This window comes from Leptonychotes weddellii, chromosome 12 (assembly GCF_054177405.1).
Source record: "Leptonychotes weddellii isolate Sample4059 chromosome 12, ASM5417740v2, whole genome shotgun sequence".
Taxonomy (NCBI): Eukaryota; Metazoa; Chordata; class Mammalia; order Carnivora; family Phocidae; genus Leptonychotes; species Leptonychotes weddellii.
The window spans coordinates 28,956,560-28,977,776 of NC_138380.1; the positions used below are offsets into that span (position 1 = coordinate 28,956,560).

General features: G+C 40.0%; 1 protein-coding gene across 3 annotated transcripts in view; it reads left to right on the forward strand.

Moving 5' to 3' along the window:
* Positions 1–21,217, forward strand: part of CTTNBP2 (cortactin binding protein 2) — a 151,419-nt gene that overhangs the window by 74,551 nt on the left and 55,651 nt on the right. For 2 of the 3 annotated variants that reach the window (XM_081800202.1, XM_081800201.1), the window contains exons 4-8: positions 1,412–3,056; positions 8,981–9,184; positions 10,820–10,919; positions 13,522–13,672; positions 17,592–17,846. In XM_081800202.1, coding sequence (XP_081656328.1) covers positions 1,412–3,056; positions 8,981–9,184; positions 10,820–10,919; positions 13,522–13,672; positions 17,592–17,846 — 2,355 coding nt within the window. Of the gene's footprint in view, positions 1–1,411; positions 3,057–8,980; positions 9,185–10,819; positions 10,920–13,521; positions 13,673–17,591; positions 17,847–21,217 lie in introns of those variants that run through there. The other variant, XM_081800203.1, reaches the window with a different exon arrangement.

Below are 21,217 nucleotides of genomic sequence, written 5' to 3' on the forward strand. Positions count from 1 at the left end.
CAGTAGGTGCTCCTCTGGAAAGAAGTGGGAAACCTGTATAAACGTGGGAAAGTCGTGCATTTTGGAGGCTGTAAGACCTGTGTACCCAGAAAGGCCCTCAGTGTGCAGAAGTTGGTTGTTTCTGTGAACTATGTTAATTTCATTCATCCAGTCAACAATTAAACACCACTGTGTTTTTGGGAACAGCAGCAAAGAAGGTCTAGTCCCTGCCCTCGGGGAGTTACATTCCGGTGGGGGCAGGTAGGTGCTAAGCAAAGGGTGAGGAGTACAGGGGTGGGGAGGGACCACTGTTTTCGGCAGGGCAGTGAGAAGGAGGCCTCGCGGTGAAGGGGACAGTTGAGCAGAGGCCTGGAGGAACTGAAGAAGTCAGACTTCTGTGCTTTGGGTGCTTTTGTGCATATTCGAAAACCCCACCTGGAGATACAGAGGTTTTTTAAAAAGCTCCTCTACATTGATCAACTAGAAAAATGTTTCTTTGGGAAGCATGAACTCTAGCAGCCTGTGGCTTGGTGAGCAGACAGATGCCCCTCTTTACGGGCAGATGAAGCCCCATGCCTGGGCAGACACTGGGTGAGTAGACAGGGCTAGATTGGGGCTCCCACTCACCGCTCCAGCTGGTCATCCTTGTGTGGTGCACGAACTGCTTAGCCCAGGAGCCCTGCATGAAGGTGTGTGGTGGAATTGTGGGCAGAGAGAACAGGAAAGCCAAAGACCCTGAGGCAGGACAATGTGCAGGAACCAGGGAGGCCAAGGCAGTGGGAGCTCAGTGAGAAGTAGGATTGAAGGAGATGAGCTTGGACTTCGGGTTCACTGATACTGATCATAGTTCTAGTAAAATATTTCTTTAGTTCTTACAGTTTTCAAAGAACATTCAGATATGATTTTATATGATTTCTACAACAACCCATCATAAGAAGCTTGAAGTTAAAAGTTAAGCAACACAATTAGCAAATGTAGAAACTTAGAATTTAACTGAAGTCCTCTGTTTTCACTTTTCTTTATACTGTACCTCAAAGATTCGTTAATAACCTTAAGGCACTAAACCTTTAAAAAAAAAAAGAACACCAGTTTCCTTACAGAGTTCTATTTTTACAAAACAGAACTTTCTGAACTCTGTGTTGTGATCTGAAGTATCAGGTTACTGTTCTTTTTCTGTAGTTTAATAGATTTTTAAAAATTCTCTATTGCTGTGACTTAGATGGTTTTCATTAAGCCATTTACATCTATTTTCTCATTTAATGAGTATCTAAAATATTATCTTTCATATCACAACACATTTTAGAAACGTGGCCCTTCAGCTAACCCAAATCACATAGCTGTTACACAACTAATAAAAATCTCGCAAGAAGCACTTCTTTGGCTGAAAGGTTCTCCGCATGTTACTCAGGGCTGTCCTGTGAATTTCTTTCAGCTGGAGACAGAGAAGCTTCAGCTGCAAGCCCTTGAGCAGGAGCACAAGCAGCTGGAGGCCCGCCTGGAGGAAGAGCGTGGCAAGAACAAGCACGTGGTCCTGATGCTGGTCAAGGAGTGCAAACAGCTCTCGGGCAAAGTCCTAGAGGAGGCCCAGAAGCTAGAAGACGTGATGGCCAAACTGGAGGAGGAAAAGAAAAAGACGAGTGCATTAGAAGAGGAGCTCTCCACTGAGAAACAAAGGAGCACAGAAATGGAAGCTCAGATGGAGAAACAACTCTCTGAGTTTGACACCGAACGGGAACAGCTCCGTGCTAAACTGCACCGAGAAGAAGCGCACACCACTGACCTCAAAGAGGAGATAGACAAGATGAAGAAAATGATTGAGCAACTGAAAAGGGGAAATGACAGCAAACCAAGCCTCTCTCTCCCGCGAAAGACGAAAGATAGGCGTTTGGTCTCCATATCTGTGGGAACAGAAGGACCTGTGACAAGGTCTGTTGCTTGCCAGACCGACCTACCGATAGAAAGCACTGACCACGTGAAGAAGTTGCCTTTGACCATGCCTGTGAAGCCCCCCACAGGGAGCCCCCTAGTTTCTGCAAACACAAAAGGAAATGTGTGCACCAGCGCCGCACTGGGCAGACCAGGAACCGACAGGCAGCCTTCCCATGGTGACTTGACTGGCTCCTCTCTGCCTACTGTCCCACCTCCAAGTGCAAACAGAGTGGAGGAGAACGGACCGAGCACTGGCTCGCCAAGTAGCACCACCCCACTTCCCAACAGCACTGCCCCTCCCCCCATGCAAACGCCAGGCATAGCTCCCCAGAGCTACTCACAAGCACCACCTACGCACAGTTTACACTCACCGTGTGCCAATGCAGCTTTGCATCCAGGTCTGAACCCACGAATCCAAGCAGCTAGATTTCGATTTCAGGGCAATGCCAATGACCCGGACCAAAATGGAAATACTACCCAAAGTCCTCCATCCAGAGATGTCTCTCCGACAAGTCGTGACAACCTAGTGGCCAAACAACTAGCTCGGAATACTGTGACCCAAGCACTGTCAAGATTTACGAGCCCTCAAGCAGGAGCACCCCCAAGGCCTGGGGTGCCCCCTACGGGGGACGTTGGCACCTGCGCTCCCGTCAGTCGGACCAGTTTAAAGACTCCTGGTGTAGCACGAGTTGACAGAGGAAACCCTCCTCCTATCCCTCCAAAAAAGCCAGGGCTCTCCCAAACTCCTTCTCCACCACACCCCCAACTCAAGGTTATTATGGATAGCAGCAGGGCCTCCAACGCAGGGGCCAAAGGTGATAACAAAACTATGGCTTCGCCTCCTTCCACTTTGCCACAAGGGAACAGGGTAATAAATGAGGAGAATCTCCCTAAATCATCTTCCCCTCAGCTGCCACCAAAACCATCCATAGATTTAACTGTGGCACCAGCAGGCTGTGCCGTTTCAGCCCTGGCCACGTCTCAGGTGGGTGCCTGGCCTGCTGAAACCCCTGGACTGAACCAACCTGCATGTTCAGAAAGTTCCCTTGTCATTCCCACCACCATTGCCTTTTGCTCTTCCATAAACCCTGTTAGTGCCTCATCCTGTAGAACAGGTGCCTCAGACAGCCTCCTGGTAACAGCATCAGGTAAAGGGATTGAAATATTATACCCTTTTTTAAGAATGTGGCCTGTCTCCTCACTTGCCTTAATTTCCTTCACATTGCCTTGAAACTTGTTTTTAAATTTGATACGTTTTTGGTTTTGTTTTCTTTTCCTATTTCTTTCCTCTCTCTCTCTCTCTCTCTTTTTTTTTTTTTTTTTGTATTTTTCTTTAAAGCCTCCAGGGTATGGTGATTCATCTTGCTATATGAATTGTGGTATCTTGATGCTAAGTGCTTTCTTCTTTTAAAATAACCTGAAAGTAGTGGTTTGGAGCTCATGGAGACCATTAATTTAGAGACACTAAAGCATTTCCATGGGAAGAAAGATTGTTCCTTCTTTTTAAATATTTATCTCAAAAGGTTTCATATATTAGGGGGTCGTCAACAGACAATCTGTGTTCAATTCTATCCCTTTGGAGATAATGGAGATAATCCCTTTAAAGAGTTGTTCAAGTGGTTATTAACACTGTAGTCTACCTCGGATTATCAAATTGATTAGATTTGCTCTGTAATTGATATGTTCTAGGTTTTAATAGTGGTTTGGTATTCTTTTTAACCTCAAAAATAGAGTACATATATTTTAATTCTCTGTTCTAAGTTTAGTTTATTTCAAAAGCTGTTTATTCTGTTCCAAGCTGTTGTCTTCCAACACTTGAGCACAGATGGATAGCATCCCATGGAGGCTATAGTGGAGAAGGTTTTCATTTCAGATGTGGTTTATGAAGTAGGGGACTCTTAAACAAAGGAGTTAATAAAGAACTGGATTTTTCCCTTTTGTTTTACAGTGCTAGAGAAAGCATTGCTTTTTATTGACATGATTGGATTAGTTCTTCACTGAGTAAATGTGGCTCTAAAATAATGTTAGTGTCAAAGTTCTGTTGAAACTTGACAGAAGTCTCTCTTACCATGGGATCTTAATGGCTACCAGAGACCATTGGTTCTAATGGGAGGGAACTTTAAGAATTAAGTGAAGTTTTGAGTAGTGTTATATTTAAAACTCAGGGTGTGGGGAGTGAGAATGAGGAAAATAGGTAGCACCGTTCTTGCTAATTGTCAGGTAATGAGAGCAATATGCCAGGACTTACTTATCTAATTATAAGCTGTCTCCTGGAAATTATGCTCATTGAGAGGCTGCTATTCGTATTTTGGTGCATAATTGGGAATTGGAAACAGCATGGACTTTGATGTCAGTCAGATCTGTGCTGGAATCTAGGCTCTGCAATTTATGGCTGTGTGTTTTGGTGATTTTTCTTGGACTGAGCAAGTTTTCCCATTCTTAATACGGAGCTTATGCTACTCATGGGGTAGGGTGGCTATTAGGATTAACTATCCTAACGTTCAAAGAGCTTGGCATGAGTGATGAGTAAATAGAGGTGATATTCTTGCTTCATTGATATTGTTGCTTAAAACATTTGCTTTAGGATTGACCTCGCTGTTATTACTTTGTGATGTCTTCACAGGCATTCAGCATTCCCTATTTTTTATTCAAAATGATATTACTGAGCTGGACAGCCTTTCTCATGGCCTAAAATGATGGTAGCTGTTTTCCAGAGCTAAATCCATGCTCAAAGGAGGAACTTTTGCTACCGTTCAGGAGAATCAGCGTACTGTAAGGTCTTAAGGCAGTCTCACGCACAGGTCCCAAAACTGTTGGGGGCCGTGGCGATGCTGTTGACATAAATGTGCAAGCTATAAAATGGAAGAACACTTCCTGGGATATATAAATTTTATCAGTTTTTAAAAACTACAAAGCCATCGTTGCTTTGGACTTTGATGCTTTGCCAATTATTGCCTCAGTCGTTGCTGTGCTCCAAGGTTCAGCTTCAGTGTCTTGGTTTCAGTGGAAAAGTTTTAAAATCAGCATCCATACCCAAGAAACATTTTGTCAGCAGGATCTTAAACTTGAAAGAAGAGATTTCCTAGTCTATTATATATTTGCCAGATTGACCTAGCTAGGATAGAGTGGAATTTTGGATAAAGGAGCTATAATCCTTCTGAAAAATGCCCTTTGCTTGTATCTAGAGAGCAAAAGAGGATAAACAGTGGGACCAAAGAAGTAGCAGCCACTGAAGACAGGTGAAAGTCGTTCCTCATTTTCTCTTCTCTGATTTTGCAGTTTGGCCAAAATCATCTTGGAATTCCCAGACTACCCTTGGTGGGATGATAAGTTTCTAAGTCACTTGGTTATAGGGAGGAGTAGTCATTCAGCAAGCTTTTCCTGAGCATCTAGTCTGGGGAATAAAAAAGTTATTACAGTTATGTAGGAGGGGTGATTAAATCAATCATGGTTGTAGGCCAGCCTAACTTTTCCAGATGAGATACAGGATTTCAACTGCTTTTCATTTGGATTGCCCCTATGTTTGCCACCATGCCAGGAAGCACCGGAGCTCCCTCCATCTTGCTTCTTAACCTGTCTGTGCCTGGGTGAACTTGTGCCTCTCCCGATCATAAGCTCATTGAAGGTTATTAATCTGCTAAATAGCCACTAATGCAATTGTGGTTGATAAGCGCAGGGCATGAGGACAGAGCACATCTGCCAAATCCTTGGTAGATAGATGTCTGTTCCAAATTCAGTGAGGAAAAGAGCTCTGGACTGAGTCTAAGAAGACAGGGTTAGTCCACTTCTGCCTCTTTCTAGTGTCACCCTAAAGAGCCTGTTTGCTCTGAGCCATTAGCTTTTTCATCTAAAAATGAAATCATTGAACCAAAAAAAAAAAAAAAAACAGTTTCAGTCCAGAAAGATTTATTAAGCTTGTCTTTTGAATTTTTCAAACAGCAGTACACTACCTCTCCCTTCTTGGAGAACCACTAGATCCCATATCTTTAAAACTCTAAAATTCTGAGTTTCTATATCAATTTATATCTGTGACAAACAATTATGATTAAGCTAAAGCACTCCTGAGGAGAATTGCATTGACAGAAGATACCATTTTAATGAATTATGTTGTAAATTACTCTATTAGCAGTTTTTATGGCCAAATGTTAAATTTTTAAGTAGCATTTTAAAATCTAAATGAATTAAAATTTCTTGTTCCTCCTGAACTTGTCCAATGAACACATTTTAACTGTTAGATGAACAGAAGCCTAAACCAGAAATCACCTCAGGCAGCTGAGTTTTCATACCCTTGGAAATTTGTTTCTGGTTTGGTTTTGGTTTTGGGTTTTTTTTTGGCGGGGGAGGGGGGTGCTTTGGTACATTTTATTTAATTTGGTTCAGACATTTTTCCTTAAACATAGATCTTTTAAAAGTGATCCTCCATGTATGATTGGCTTGAAGTCTAAATCTGAAAATGAGATTGACCTAAGCTATGACATTAACCTTCTCCACACTCTGAAGCTGATGCCAGAAGCTGTTCTCAACCTCTCTTCCCTCTCGCACTGCACGTTCTCTCTGTTCCCTTCGTCACCCACCGCATGTTCTGCAAGATGCTCACCTTTACTAATGTTTGCATATGACACTGCGAAGCTGAATGACCTTTTTCTAACCTCATTAAAGTAGCTGTATGACGAAGGTCTGTTCTGTCATTACTGTTTTTATCATTGTTGGGAATTTCAAATGAACAATAAAGTCTCATGGTAAAGTTTTATTTTTCCCATATTGATAAAAGGATTCATTAAAATAACTTAAGCAATTGGAAATGAGTGTGGGGATAAAAAAATTTATTTAAGCTTTAAGAATACTTGGTATTTATAAAGCATTGTTCTTTTGTAAAAGATTTTAAAAATATATTTCACACCTCTCAGAAAATACAAAAAAATTTCATGTATATTCCTCTGTTGTTTTGTATGACAGAAAACTGACTCTTCAGTGGTCTAAAGATTGAGAAAATTTTTGAATAAATATTTTCTCTTTCAGATAGCTTAGCATTAAAAATAGAGTTTCCCAGGATACTATATCCCAAGATTCCATAGAAGGCAGTTAAAAATATATCTGTATTTAAATTGTCCCCCAAAGCCTAGAATTGCATTGGAAAAAAAAAAAATGAAAATCCAAAAGAAGAGCAAACCATTTGATATTTAAGTGTTGATATTCTTGACAGGATATCAATAACGAAGACAGCTTGGATGAGCTAGAGGAGGTGGGGGTAGCAGGAAGGACAGTGAGAGGAGAGGGAGGGAAGGGTGGGGAGAGCGCGCACCGGGAGCTCAAGGAGAGAAGCTCACTGCCTTGTGAGCCACACTCCCTTCTATTCCACAGAGGACCACCTTGCAATGCCTTCATGTTACCTTTGTGTTTGCTTTGCAGTCAAGGTATCATACCTTGGTGTTTATAATTTCTCTGTTTATCATCCATTTCTAATAAGTACTGATTTAATTTTTGTGGGCTTGTTTTTTTTTGTTTGTTTTTAAGAAAATACAAAAGGTAAAATGTACCAGAGAGGAGCCTTCTTGTAAGTATGAAGTAAAAATACTACTTTTGTAAGAAGAGCTAATGAATATCAATGGGAAAATATCATAAAGTTTAGATAAATATTTAATTTTATGAGCATTTGAATTTTGTATGTCATTGCAGTCTAACAGGGTAAAAACAATAAATTGTTCATGGACCCAAATAACTAATTATGAAGACGTAATATCCAGCTTTTAATAAACAGTCTTGTTTTATTTGTATAAACTCTTTTTCACAACGAACTTTTAAAATACCAAGAAATCCTTTGATTTTAATATTTATTAAAATAATTCAAGTCTCAATTATACAAATTTATTGCTTATTAATGTAATACCCGTATACGTAGAATATTATCCTTATACCAAGGTGGCGGAGACATAAAAGATCCATCAATTGTGTCCGACTACAGAGAATGTTACTGGGTTTATGTAGAAAGCGTACCATGAAAAGTGAATATGTGCACATAGGCCCCTCTGTATACACCAGACATTACTTTGAGGTATTTGGGGCTTCAAAAGGAAGAAAGTACAATGACTTATTCTGAAAGTTAATTGTATCTAAAACACATAAAATACCTATATATCACATTAAATAAACATTTTTACTTTACTGTTTTTACAGCCTTTTGACCAAGGAAGAATTCAGAAAATTTTCCATGCTATATGCAGCCGACTTCACACACTTAACAGATTCTCTTCTAAAGCTGCTAAATACTGATGAGAAATATCTAACTATGATAACTCTTATGATTCTTGTTAAAACTATATGGTAGAGTGTCCTGTTTTGTTGGCTGGTTAAAAGTTTCTGGTATACAAGTTGTAAAGATGGCCAGGTGATAAAGTCTTCAGAATCGTGTTTTGCATTACTTGTGCTGGTATACAGTATTCTAGATTCAATTATATATGTTGTGCTTCTATTAGCTCTTGATACTGAATAGCGCTTGGCTCCCTCCATTTTTTTTTTCCCCAAATAAGGGAATTCAAGGAATGTAAATAGATTTCTTGGCAATATTTGGTCTATCTTAATGGTCTGTGTAAAATTTTTAGTTAAGTACCTTGGAAACATGGTTGAAAAAATAAATCTCTATTTCTTACAATTATTTCTGTACCTAAAGATGTCAGTTCACTTTGCAGATTGATATTGAAATTGAGGAAATCTATACATAATTTTAAAATTCAAATTGTTTTGAAGCCCTGAAGTGGAATTTGAACTTTTAAAATGAGACAGCCATCGTAGTTTCCTAAAACCAATCACCACTTTAACATTTATCTGTGTAAGACTGACAACTAAAAATAATATGTCACTGTGTATGTTAACTTAATTAGCAGATACAAGATTGAAATAACAGTACAGATTTGTGCTAAGTAAATATTAACAGATTGATAATGTTAGAAACCACATAATCCTCTAAGGATACGTATTCATATGTCTGTGTGTGTGTGTAATTCAGAAACAAGTGGGTAATATCTGTCTCTTGTCCTTGCTCCTACTCTCTAACTAGGGTCACTTTAACCCACAGGCTGGTCACCCTCCCTAACCCCTTTGCTAATGAGTGGTGGTCCTGCCCCCCTGGCTGGCAGGCCCACCCTTCTTCAGCAAGCTGCTGCCCAGGGAAATGTCACTTTATTATCAATGCTGCTTAATGAAGAAGGACTGGACATTAATTACTCCTGTGAAGATGGCCATTCTGCCTTGTATTCTGCTGCTAAGAATGGACATACAGGTAAAGATGGTGAGATCTTACCTCTTGCAAAAGGATGGAGAGTCAAAAGCACTGGTAACCATTGCTATGAGCAAAAGGTTCTTTTGGTTTTGATTTTGTCTTACAGGTGGTAGTGGATAAATTTTTTTTTTACTTGATTTGAAGATTTTGTAAATATTAAAAAAAAAAAAATCCAAATTGTAGTTTTGTAAAAATGTAAGATTTTAGGGGCACCTGGGTGTCTCAGTCATTTGAGCAACTGACTCTTGATTTCAGCTCAGGTCATGATCTCAGGGTCGTGAGATCGACCCCCCCCTCCCCCCCTTGGGCTCCACGGTCAGCACAGAGTCTGCTCTAGATTCTCTCTCTCCCCTCTCCCTCTGCCCCTCCCCCCATGCTCGCTCGCTCACCCTCTCTCTCTCAAATAAATAAAAATCTTTTTTTTAAAGTAAGATTTTATTGCAGCTAGCAAAAAGTGATATTTGTTTTATGCACAATGAAATGTATGGTATATGTCAAAATTGGGGGTCTAGTACTATGAAGCACATTTTAGAATAAAGCCTCCCATCTGTGATCACTTTAGTCAGGACAAAATAGCTTAATTTGTCTGTTAGAATACCTGTGTGTGAAACTCAAAGTGACAGGTCTTAACACATGATATGGTGAGGGCAAGTTTTAGTAGTTCTAGAAGGTCATGGGTCTGAAACTGTTCTATAGTTGGAACAATTTATAGTTATTTGGATTTTTTTTTAAGAGAGCTGAGGAGTTGTACAGCTATAAATGATATGTTGGTGAAGTCTGGGAATTATTCTTGTTTCTTAAAATGCAAGTCTTGTGGTCAAATTTACTAAAACATATGGTAGTGCAGAAAAAGATAATTTGACTGCAAATCCAAAATCAAATAGCATTGCTCATATAAGCTGCATGATTGTTGAGTAATTCACAGAAGTTTTCAGAGCTTCACTGTGTTCAAGTGGACTAACTGGAAGAATCTAGTGAGCTAAGAAGATAGCTCATGATTTTAAAAGTACCTTCGGATTCTTTACTTCAGAAGCCCTGTGGGAATTTTCTTTAATGTAGAGATATTAAATCTAGTAAATACCATGAGGAACACGAGTCCTAGATGATATTTATGTCAGAGTCAGGTGACTTTATGTGGGTTTACCTCACACACTGCTACATGTAGGATGACCATCACACAGAAGTGTTTTAAAGGTTAATTATCACAAAGTAAGAATTTAACTATTTAAATACAAAGAATGGTATTTCAATTTGGTAAGTAGATTTAGTTCTCTATCCAATAACATTATTTTCTGGGATAGACTGGTGCAAAAATCTGGTAAAATATTTTCTGACACATAACAATCCTTTCTCTCATCAGCAACTCTTCCCAAAGTAACACACACACACACACACACACATAAATATCACGTCTTACTTAGTTGGTGAGTCTGGGGCATTAGCATCTTCTGGAAAAGAGGCTACTTTCTCTGTAAAATAGCCTGTGGAGTCTCATATCCACCATGCTAGAATTGTCAGGTGGACTGTGCACGGGAGAGGTCCTTTGGGTTTAGCATCTATATAGAGCTTGTTTAGAATTTGGCTCACCATAACTCTAGATGGGGAATTTAAATGGCTTTCTATTAAAATCCATAGACTGTGTGAGATTGCTGCTGAATGCAGAAGCCCAAGTCAATGCTGCTGATAAAAATGGCTTCACACCCTTGTGTGCTGCAGCTGCTCAGGGACATTTCAAGTAAGTGATGCTCTGAATTCTTCTTTCTCCCCCTCTATGAAAAGAGTCTCTCTATAATTTGCACACATATTTCATTTCTGAATGTGTAAACTAGTGCTTAAAATCCACTGGCAAATAAGTTCACTAAGTATATTTGAAGATTTAAATGCAAAGTAGGATCTTAAATGTGCTCTTCTTATTTAAAGGTAAATAGTTGTATATGAGGGAAGTAAAGAAGAGAAATATGTTGTGTGTCAACCCGACATGAATGAACTTACTTCTGAAGAAGAAAATCGATTTATAGTCTATCAACATATATGCGGTGATACATACACTGTTAAAGACTGTCATTCACTGTTTACCACAACCCCAATGCAAAAAAGGTTTTTCATTAAAAATAAATCCTAGAATTATATTAATTACAATAATCTTAACTTCTGAGTGGCAATTTATTCAGTATTAAATCCCAATATATTCACCTTGTTTTGTCATTTAAAAAAAATTGAAGCAGAAACTTTTCATACTAAATGTAATTAGAGCACAAACTACCAACTGAAATATGTGTAAGTTTAGCAGTGATTTCTTCAGTAGCCTACCAAGAAATGGTTTTTTTTTAACGTTTTTTTAAAATTTAAATTCAGTTAATTAACATATAATGTATTATTAGTTTCAGATGTAAGAGTTTAGTGATTCATCAGTCTTATATAATACCCAGTGCTCATTACATCATGTGCCCTCCTTACTGCCCATCACCCAGTTACCCCATCCCCCCACCCCCAGCCCCTCCAGTAACCCTCAGTTTGTTTCCTATGATTAAATGAGTCTCTTATGATTTGTCTCACCTCTCTGATTTCTTCTTGTTTTATGTTTCCCTCCCTTCCCCTATGATCCTCTGTTTGTTTCTTAAATTCCACATATGAGTGAGATCACATGATAATTGTCTTTCTCTGGTTGACTTATTTTGTTAGCATAATACCCTCTAGTTCCATCCACATCAATGCAAATGGCAAGGTTTCATTTTTTTTTTTTTAATGGCTGAGTAGTATTCTGTTGTATATATATATATACCACATCTTCTTTATCCATTCATCTGTCGATGGGCATCTGGGCTCTTTCCATAGTTTGGCTATTGTGGACATTGCTGCTATAAACATTGGGGTGCAGGTGCCCCTTCAGATCCCTACATTTGTATCTTTAGGGTAAATCCCTAGTGCAATTTCTGGGACATAGGGTAGCTCTATTTTCAACTTTTTGAGGAACCTCCATACTGTTTTCCAGAGTGGCTGCACCAGCTTACATTCCCACCAGTAGTGTAGGAGGGTTCCCCTTTCTCTGCATCCTCGCCAACATCTATCGTGTCCTGACTTGTTAATATTAGCTATCTGATACAAATGTCCCTTAACATATTTCATAATTCCTGTAATGTGGGTTTTAAGGTTCACACTAATGTTATTAATTATACGTGTAAGTTTTAAATACCCAAAATGCATCTTTAAAGTATACGTTATTTTTTTCTGCATGTCTGATGCACACTTCGTGAGTTTATTGTTGAGGACCATAGATACTGGTTTTGCTGTTACTTTGTGCATGCGTCCTGAATCCTCCAGAAGGGATTTCTTCTTCAGGCCTATGCTTTTACATTTATTGTCACCCAGCAATCTGTAGTGCCACTTACTTGGGAAGTCTAAGAGCGTCAGGAGTGTAGGCGTGGATAGCTTTGCCAAAAGGAAGAACCCTGGGGGTTGATTAGTTTAAATGTACATGAGATAAAAACACATATCAATATGTAACTCATTTTTTAAATAGATATATACCAAATGTTTTCAAGAAAATCCCAGGGAAAAAAAGGCATAAATCTGAAGTAAAAAAAAAAAAAAAAAAATGAAGATGATGTAAATTGCTTCTTAATTTGATTATGATTTAGCCCGCTTTTCTCCATTTATTTGCATGTGATTTTATAAACGCTTTGCACAAATGCCACAAAGTCTTGAATTTACCTCATTTTTTTCCTCCTTGATTCTCAGAGCAATGAATTTCTGCTTAGCCGTCTTTTTCCTTGTAAATAGCCCCCCTTTAGGAGACGGGATAGCCTCTGCTGTCTGTTCTCCCCAAGGCAGCCCTCTGCTCTGGTCCCTGCTGCCTTTTATAGTGGAGGCACATGGTGCCCTGCTGTCTGAGCTATTTATAATTATTTTCTCAAGTGAAAATCTCAAAATGACTCAGCAGTCCTTTTTCAAGGTTTAAGCTATTTTGAACCACAAATAATATATATGTCAACCACAGTGCAGCCATTCATCCCAATTAGTTAAATATATTGCAAGGATTCCACGTTTACAAATTGGTTACAGAAAAATGTCAAAACCAAGTTTTAGCACTTGATCAACCTGGCTACTTTAAATTTTCATAGGAGTAATTAAATTTGTGATTAAAGTATATCTTTTAGCCTTGCTACAAAACAGTATCCATATAAGACCCCCCAGTAATTGACACATATATAAGTAAAAACAATGGATGTAGAAAGATACAGAATTGCTTTAGCATTATTTCCTATATTTAATATCTGGGTCAGGTGCTTCAGAAATCAAACCAGTTTTATTGTGATTAATCACAATCTTGTGTTTAGGTGTGTAGAATTATTAATTGCATACAACGCCAACATTAATCATGCTGCTGATGAAGGACAGACACCTCTATACCTGGCTTGTAAAAATGGAAATAAGGAGTGTATCAAACACTTACTGGAAGCCGGAACTGACCGAAGTGTAAAAACCAGAGTGAGTACCAGTTTTTGGGGGGATTTTGTCCTGTAATTTACCCTGTCTGCTAACTCTGTAGCCAGAAAAACAAAATATATTAAAATAGACGTTGCTTTGATTTGCTTTTTTGCTTTTAGGGTATCAAATATGGACAGTGTCTGACCTCTGACTTCTGTTTAAGTGTCTGCTAATGAAAAGCTTTGTCTGTTAGCCTAACCAGTCCTTTGTCCTCTGAACCTCAAATTATTCATCTGTAAAACAGAAAAACGAGTGCCTGTGTCCTGGCTATTTTCCGAATCAGGGGAGATAATGGAAGTATAAGTTTTTCATCATTCGACAAATATTACCTGAGCACCGGCTGTCCTCGGGACAGGAGAGACAGTAGCAAATCAAACAGTTCTGTCCTCATGGATCTTATTTCCTCATGGGACGGGAGGGGTGACCATAGACAAGTAAGTAAACAGATAGTAGCTGGATGTTTCGAAGATCAGAGTGCCTGGGGTGGGGGGTTCCTTCAGTTGGTGGGAAAAGTCTTCATTGAAAATGTGACAGTTGGGTCAAGACCTGAAAGAAGCAAGGGTGTGGGCCATGAAGAGACACGGGGAGCAGTGTGCCAGGCCGGGGGTGGGAGAGCGGTGGTACCCTCAGTGGACCTCAGGCAGGCCAGTGTGGCCAGAGGCCAGCCACAAAAGGCCTCCTGGGCCATGGCAAGCACTTGGAATAAGGCCTTTGGATGGATGGTTTTGAAGGAGCAAAGACATGAACTGACTCATTTTTATGAGTCCCTTTGGCTGCAGGTTTGAGAATAAACTGTAGGTGGGGCAGAGCAGCTGCAAGGGAGACCCATAGGAATCCTGTTGTTTTAATCCAGGGAAGAAGCAATAGTGGTTTGGATCAAGGTTGAGGGGTAGAAATGGTGGGAAATGATCTAATTCTGGATATATTTTCGAAATGCATATTTTATAAAAGAGCTGCAGAAGTATCACCTGTTTCGGTAGTGGTAGTAACAATGACATAAAATTATCGCATAATGGCTGAGGGATTTCAGGCTCTGAAATCAAAGCTTTGAGGCTCAAACCATGCCTTCACAAAGCTGTGTGAGCTTAGGCAAGTTATGGTACTTCTCTGTGTCGTGGTTGACCCTTCTACAAAATGAGTCTAATAATAGTAGCCATTGTTAGGGTTATGAAAGTGAAATGAGGTTATCTATATAAGGTAGTTGGTATAGTGCCTGGGAACTGTAAGCAATAAACATGTTAGCTGTCACCATGGTCACCATCATCATCAGTTATAACGTGGGACTCAGTTGTAACACGTGTAAACAAAAGGAAGTTTTGTGACAAGATAGTGCCCACTGTCAGCACTTAGAGGAGGGTTATTTGTGCTCATTTGTTATTGCTAAGATTGTGTAGCACCTCACAGAGTTCAGGGTCATTGTCTAATTTGCCTCAGAACTGGAAGCACTATATGCAGAAATCCATCAGGGACCCCAAGTCGCTCTTGACTCTGTCCCACACAGTTCTGATGTCTCCTGTACAAGGCGCACAGATAACGTCAGTGATTTAGAAACTGAAGACCATTAGAGTCTGATGCATGGAAGAGTCCTTGGATAACACTGCTGGCTCAGCCACACAGAAATGCATTTGAAACAAAACTTCTCAATTAGCCCTCCCAAATTTGTCTTCATCAACATGTTGTGAAACAATTGAAGACCAAGGCATCAGCTCTGTGCACACAGCTCTGTGCACACATGCATTTCTCTGATGGTGCCCTCTCTGGGCTGGAGGAGTTAAGGAGCTTCCATCATGATCCACTCTTCATTGCACTCAGGAATTACCGTATTTTTGTCTTTGCAGCTTCCCAGAATATTAAAGGTGTAACAGTCACCACGCTACCATATATTCCTAATGAAAGACGAGCATAGATACTTAATTTCCAAAGGTTATCTGAACCTTGGATTTCTTCTGTTGGTAGAGAATTGACTATGCTGTGCATTCCTTTCACAGGAAACATCCTTAAAATTTCCCAGGATAAAAAGGTCCATTATCTATTTTATAGGTCACCCTTAGATCCTGGATTGTTGTTGGTTTTATATTTTCTTTTTTGTTTGTTTTTTATGACAAGTGCACTCCTTAATCCCCATCAACTGTTTAACCCACCCCCCCCTTCCCGACCCTCCCCTCTGGTAACCATCAATTTGTTCTCTATAGTTAAGACTCTGTTTTTGATTTCTCTCTCTCTCTCTAACTTTTTTCCATTTGCTTGCTTGTTTTGTTTCTTAAATTCCACATATGAGTGAAATCATATATTTGTCTTTCTCTGACTGACTTATTTCAATGAGCAATATGCTCTCAGGCTCCATCCATGTTGTTGCAAATGGCAAGATTTCATTCTTTTTTTATGGCTGAATAATATTCCATTATATAATATATATCTCACATCTTCTTTATCCATTCATCAATCGACACTTGGGCTGCTTCCGTATCTTGGCTATTGTAAACAATGCTGCTATAAACATAGCCTTTGTAATGTAAAAATTAGGAAAAAGTCAAGAGATTTGACTAGGGAAGGTCAGGAGCACTTACACTCTGGTGCCTAATTAAGGCCTACCCAGTAATGGTGTCCACAGCCCAACAAAGAATAAGCCATGAAACGCTTTACCTAGCTGGAATATGCCTGAGGAGTCTAAGGTATTCTCTTTACTGCCCAGCCATGGTCTTGTCATAGCCAAGCCGACTTCATTGGTATGAAGTATAGAACCAGAGAAAAATCCACTTCATCAAGAGCCAGCTTTAGCAAATGATCAGATAACTCACTCTAAATGTACATTGTTACCACTTACTGTCTTTCCTTGTGTTCTACCTCATTATTTTCTTAAAAAGTGTGCTTTAGCTCACTGAAAGATATTTAATATAACAATATGAAATACCCCATGAAAAAAAAAATTCGCCAAAAAGAAAATAAAGATAGGAAAATAAAGTAAAAGATACAAATCACCAAAATAATTCTGTTCTTTTATGAAAGTCTTAAAAATATAATGAAGACTGGTACCTGAGTGGAAGGAAGACCCTTGAGAGATGGAAAGGGGACCAAGATTTTCCCTGGAAAAGTGCTTGTCACACTTCGGTGCATCTGAATCACCCGGAGGGCTGGTGAAGGCACAGATTGCCTTCTCATTCAGTCGGTCTGGGTGAAGGCTCAACAACTCTCCTCTCTAACAAGTTCCCAGGTGATGCTGCTGCTGGTCTGGTGACCACACTTGAGAACCACTGCCCTAGAAAAGAGTTCTAAGTGAATGTACCCTAGCAACCAGCCAAGTGGATAATGAAGGCCTCACAGTAATATATTCTAGAGAGTGGGCCCAATAATTTTAGTTGGAACATTTTCTAAGCTTGCATTTATCAGTTTCCAACTGCAATCACAGAACTCTCAATAAAGGCCCATACCCATTTCATGAAGTTATTTGGCCTTGCTTTTCCTGTATGTCTAACTTTACCCTATTATCTAGATTTTTTTCCTTCAAGAATCGTTGGCCTAAAATTTTAAGATCACCAGTTGGGACTCTGCCCTATAAGTAAAACTGGTTTATAGCAGCATTCAGTTAGTACATTACTAATAATACTGTCCTTGGATATAAATTTTGAAAAATCTTTGTGCTAACGTTCATTCTTTTTTGTATTCTTAAACTCCAAATGGCTAACTGTTAAGTGGAAATTCTTACAAAACAGCAAACATGAGTCATAGCAGTGGGAAATACGGTAATTGACAGAGGTCAGAGAACTTGACTCAGCTCATCAGTGACATTCAGGATTGGAATGCCTGCTTTTCCCTGCTCACTGGTCCATGCCCAAGAACTTTTAGAGGTGAACTTTAAATAATACTGTTCTCAACATCCATGTTGTAATCAACCCTTTCCTCCTGGTCATTTTATCATCAGGATGGCTGGACACCAGTTCATGCAGCTGTGGACACTGGTAATGTGGACAGCCTCAAGCTTCTTATGTACCATAGAGCACCAGCTCGCGGAAACTCTTCGCATGAGGAGGAACCCGAGTCAGGTGTCTTTGACTTGGATCAAGGAGAAGAGAGTCCCGAAGGCACATCCAAGCCGGTTGTTCCTGCAGACCTCATTAACCATGCTGACGGAGAAGGCTGGACCGCTGCCCATATTGCTGCCTCAAAAGGTTTTAAGGTGTGTCTGGTAGAAGCTGGCGTCTTTACAGTTTGATGCGTGACACAGTTGTCTGCTATTGACTGAGAGTATTTCAACGGAATGATTGGAGACTGAGTGATATTGCAGGAGACAGTCAACTACCAATATGAACTGCCTTTTTTTTCTGTCCCATAGTATTTACAGTCAACCATATATGAGACTTCTTTTTTTAATAAGATTTTATTTATTTGAGAAAGAGAACATGCACAAGCAGGGGGAGGGGCACAGGGAGAGGGAGAAGCAGACTCCCCGCCTGTCATAGGGGGCTCAATCCCAGGCCCCCGAGATCATGACCCCAGCTGAAGTCAGAGGCTTAACTGACTGAGCCACCCAGGCGCCCCGAGACTTCTACAAAAATCATACTTGGAGTTTGTTAACAAATGTGGGAGTGATTTCAGACTTTTTTTTAAAAATCTCATGTAAAATTAGGAGAAAGAGTTTGGTGTTGATTTAGCCTACGGGATTGTTTGACTCAAGGACCAAGGCTATGCTGCTGGTTAGAGGGAGGGCCAGGATTCAGATGCATGCTCTCAACTCTGAACTGCCTCCCTTACATTCTTCCTGTGCTGTTTTACTGGTAGGTATGAGGGCGCTCAAGATTTCACGCATCAGTTAGAGTAGAAAATGATTCTGATTATTCAGGAAATAATAGGCCATTCCCTCATGCTTTTTCCTGTTTTGATCAGTTTAGCAATAATGTACTTTAGTGATAAAAAGCTATTAGGAAGCTCCTGAGTGCAAGGCACTGTGTAAGCTGTCATCGGCAAGGGATCACTTACACCATCAGCTAACTCCCTAGTTCAGTGGCAAGAGAACAGGATACAAGACAAGTGTAGGTAAGAGAACACAACAAATTAAAATAAGGGTATTGGACATGAGGTTGGAACAGTATACAAATGCAAATTTTATTTTTTGAACAAAGAGAATGCACCTATATCAGAGAGCAGAGTCACAGGGATCTTAGGCTCAGAAATGGCTCTTTCAGGAGGCACTGGAAGGGATTTTGGCCTTGCTGGGTGGGTTAAATTTGCCACTCATCACTGGGATTGGAGAGTAGGTCAGACTGGGCAGCAGCAGGAGTAGAGACTGGAAGGAGGGACGTGAGCAACAGCACAGGCCGAGCTGATGAGGGACGGTGAGAAATAAGATGGGACTGGGGGTTTCGTAGTCCGACGTGGGCTTCAGTGACATTTTAAGGAGTTGGGGCCTTTTTTACTGGTCAGAGTAAAGCCACTGAAATGTTTTGTACAAAGGAGCAAAATAATCAGCTCTCTAGTTTGAATGATTAGCAATAACACAGAGAAGATTGGGGGTTATGAAAAAATTGGTGGCAGGAAGAGAGACTAGGTGAAAGATGAAGAGAGTGGCAGATATAATGAGACACATTACAGACCAGAAGTGTCTTCGGGTTGCAGACAGATTAGATGCAGGAAAAAAGGGAGCTGACTTGAGAAGGGGAGCAGTGACGCTCCCAGGAAGAAAAAAGGAGAGGCATCATTGTGATCAAGAAGATAGAACGTGGGTTTAGACATGCTGGATTTAAGTGCTGAGATGTTCATCCAGATGGAGATGTCTGGGAATAGCTAGAAACTGCATTTGGGTAACTTCCTGTTATTACAACCTATTATAACCCAGAACAGAAGCTGTTCATTTTGGACTTTTTTTTTTTTTTTAAATGAGAAAAGCATGATTTAGTTAAATGTGGAGGTATTGCTTGTTAGTAGTTTGCTCCCATTTTACCCTTTAACAAAAAAGTACAAAAATTTTGTGAACTCGATACACATGTCTTGATTTGAATGGGATGCAATATGCATGACATAAAAGTTTTTAGGAGACAACGATGAGAACTGTGAAAAGTTTACATTTGAAAATGCATGGTTCATCTTAGGCCATGAATCTCATTTGGTGGTAGAAGGGTACATTGAAGGAGTTGTTTTCAACCTACTTCCACCCCCTCAAGAAAATCTCTGAAGAGTGGGTTGTGTACACGCTCAACCTGGAGGCAAAAAAAGACAAACAAACAAAAGAAACCCTGAGCATCACTGATCTAGAATGTTCAGCTGCTGAACCTCTCATGCTAAGCAGAGAGAGAAAGTGCTCCCAGGGTGAGTGACCCTGCAGTGTAGGGCTCTTGTGTTTCTGCTCAGCTCCTTAATTATGAACTCCTTCTTGGTCCTCGTGCTTTTTGTAATCAGGGATGGTATCTTCATGGATCCTCAGGCCCCTGGTACACATAGATGCTCTGTCATTGTTGAGTAAAGGGAAATATGACCACTTTCTCTCATAGAATACGACTGTCCCTGTATTTTCTATAAGAGGCAGAAGATAAATTTTGAATGAGAAAAGAGAGATTTTTAAAAGTGATCATGACTGGGATGCCTGGGTGGCTCAGTCGGTTAAGTGCCTACCTTTGGCTCAGGTCATGATCCCAGGGTCCTGGGATCGAGTCCCACATCGGGCTCCTTGCTCTGCGGGAAGCCTACTTCTCCCTATGCCTGCCACTCCCCCTGCTTGTACTCTCACTCTCTCTCTCTCTCTGTCTAGCAAATAAATACATAAAATCTTTAAAAAAAAAATAAAAAAATAAAAGTGATCATGACTGACAACTTTGGCACACTGCTGAGTAAAATCATAGATTAAAAAAATAGATTTTTTTTTTTTAGCCCCAGAATGGATACTTCATCTTCCAGTCTAGCCTCTTCATTTTATGATTAGGACATTTAAACCCTGGAGGGAGTACTAGAGAGAAGTTGGGAATGAAGCCCAGATTGCCTGATTTCATTATCTTCACACTGTACCATGCTGCCCTCCTTCCTAGTCAAAGGTATTGGAAAGTCCTTCTGCGTCATTTGCCTAATAGAGTTCATATCCTGGCTAAGATTGTTCTCCAGAGAAGTAATCCATTTACAACTAATTTCCTAAGACTAATTTTCTGAAAAAAATAATTACAATTCTGAATCATTTTGCGGGTGAAAAATTCTACCCTGGCCACAAGCAGAGCTTAAAAAATGAATGTTTCTTCTCTGTCCAGCAGCGTATATGTGTCCGACCTATATAAGGTAGCAGTACATCATTACTTGTTTCCACATGTTTTTCAATAAAGAATTGTGGCATTTCAGAGCTTGAAGGGATATAGCTCATCGAGCCCAACCTCCTCATTTTGTAGATGAAAAAATCAAGTCTCAGAAAATAGTGTAACGCATTCCCCAAGGTCAGTTCATGGAAGATCAGATTCCCAAATCAGTGCTTTTCCCACTTTAGTCCTTTGTCTTTCTCCCAATGGCTAAGCAATTTATGCTAGTCGCCCTTGAGTGTTTGCTAATAGGAGTGCCTCTCTCTAAAGCCTGCCT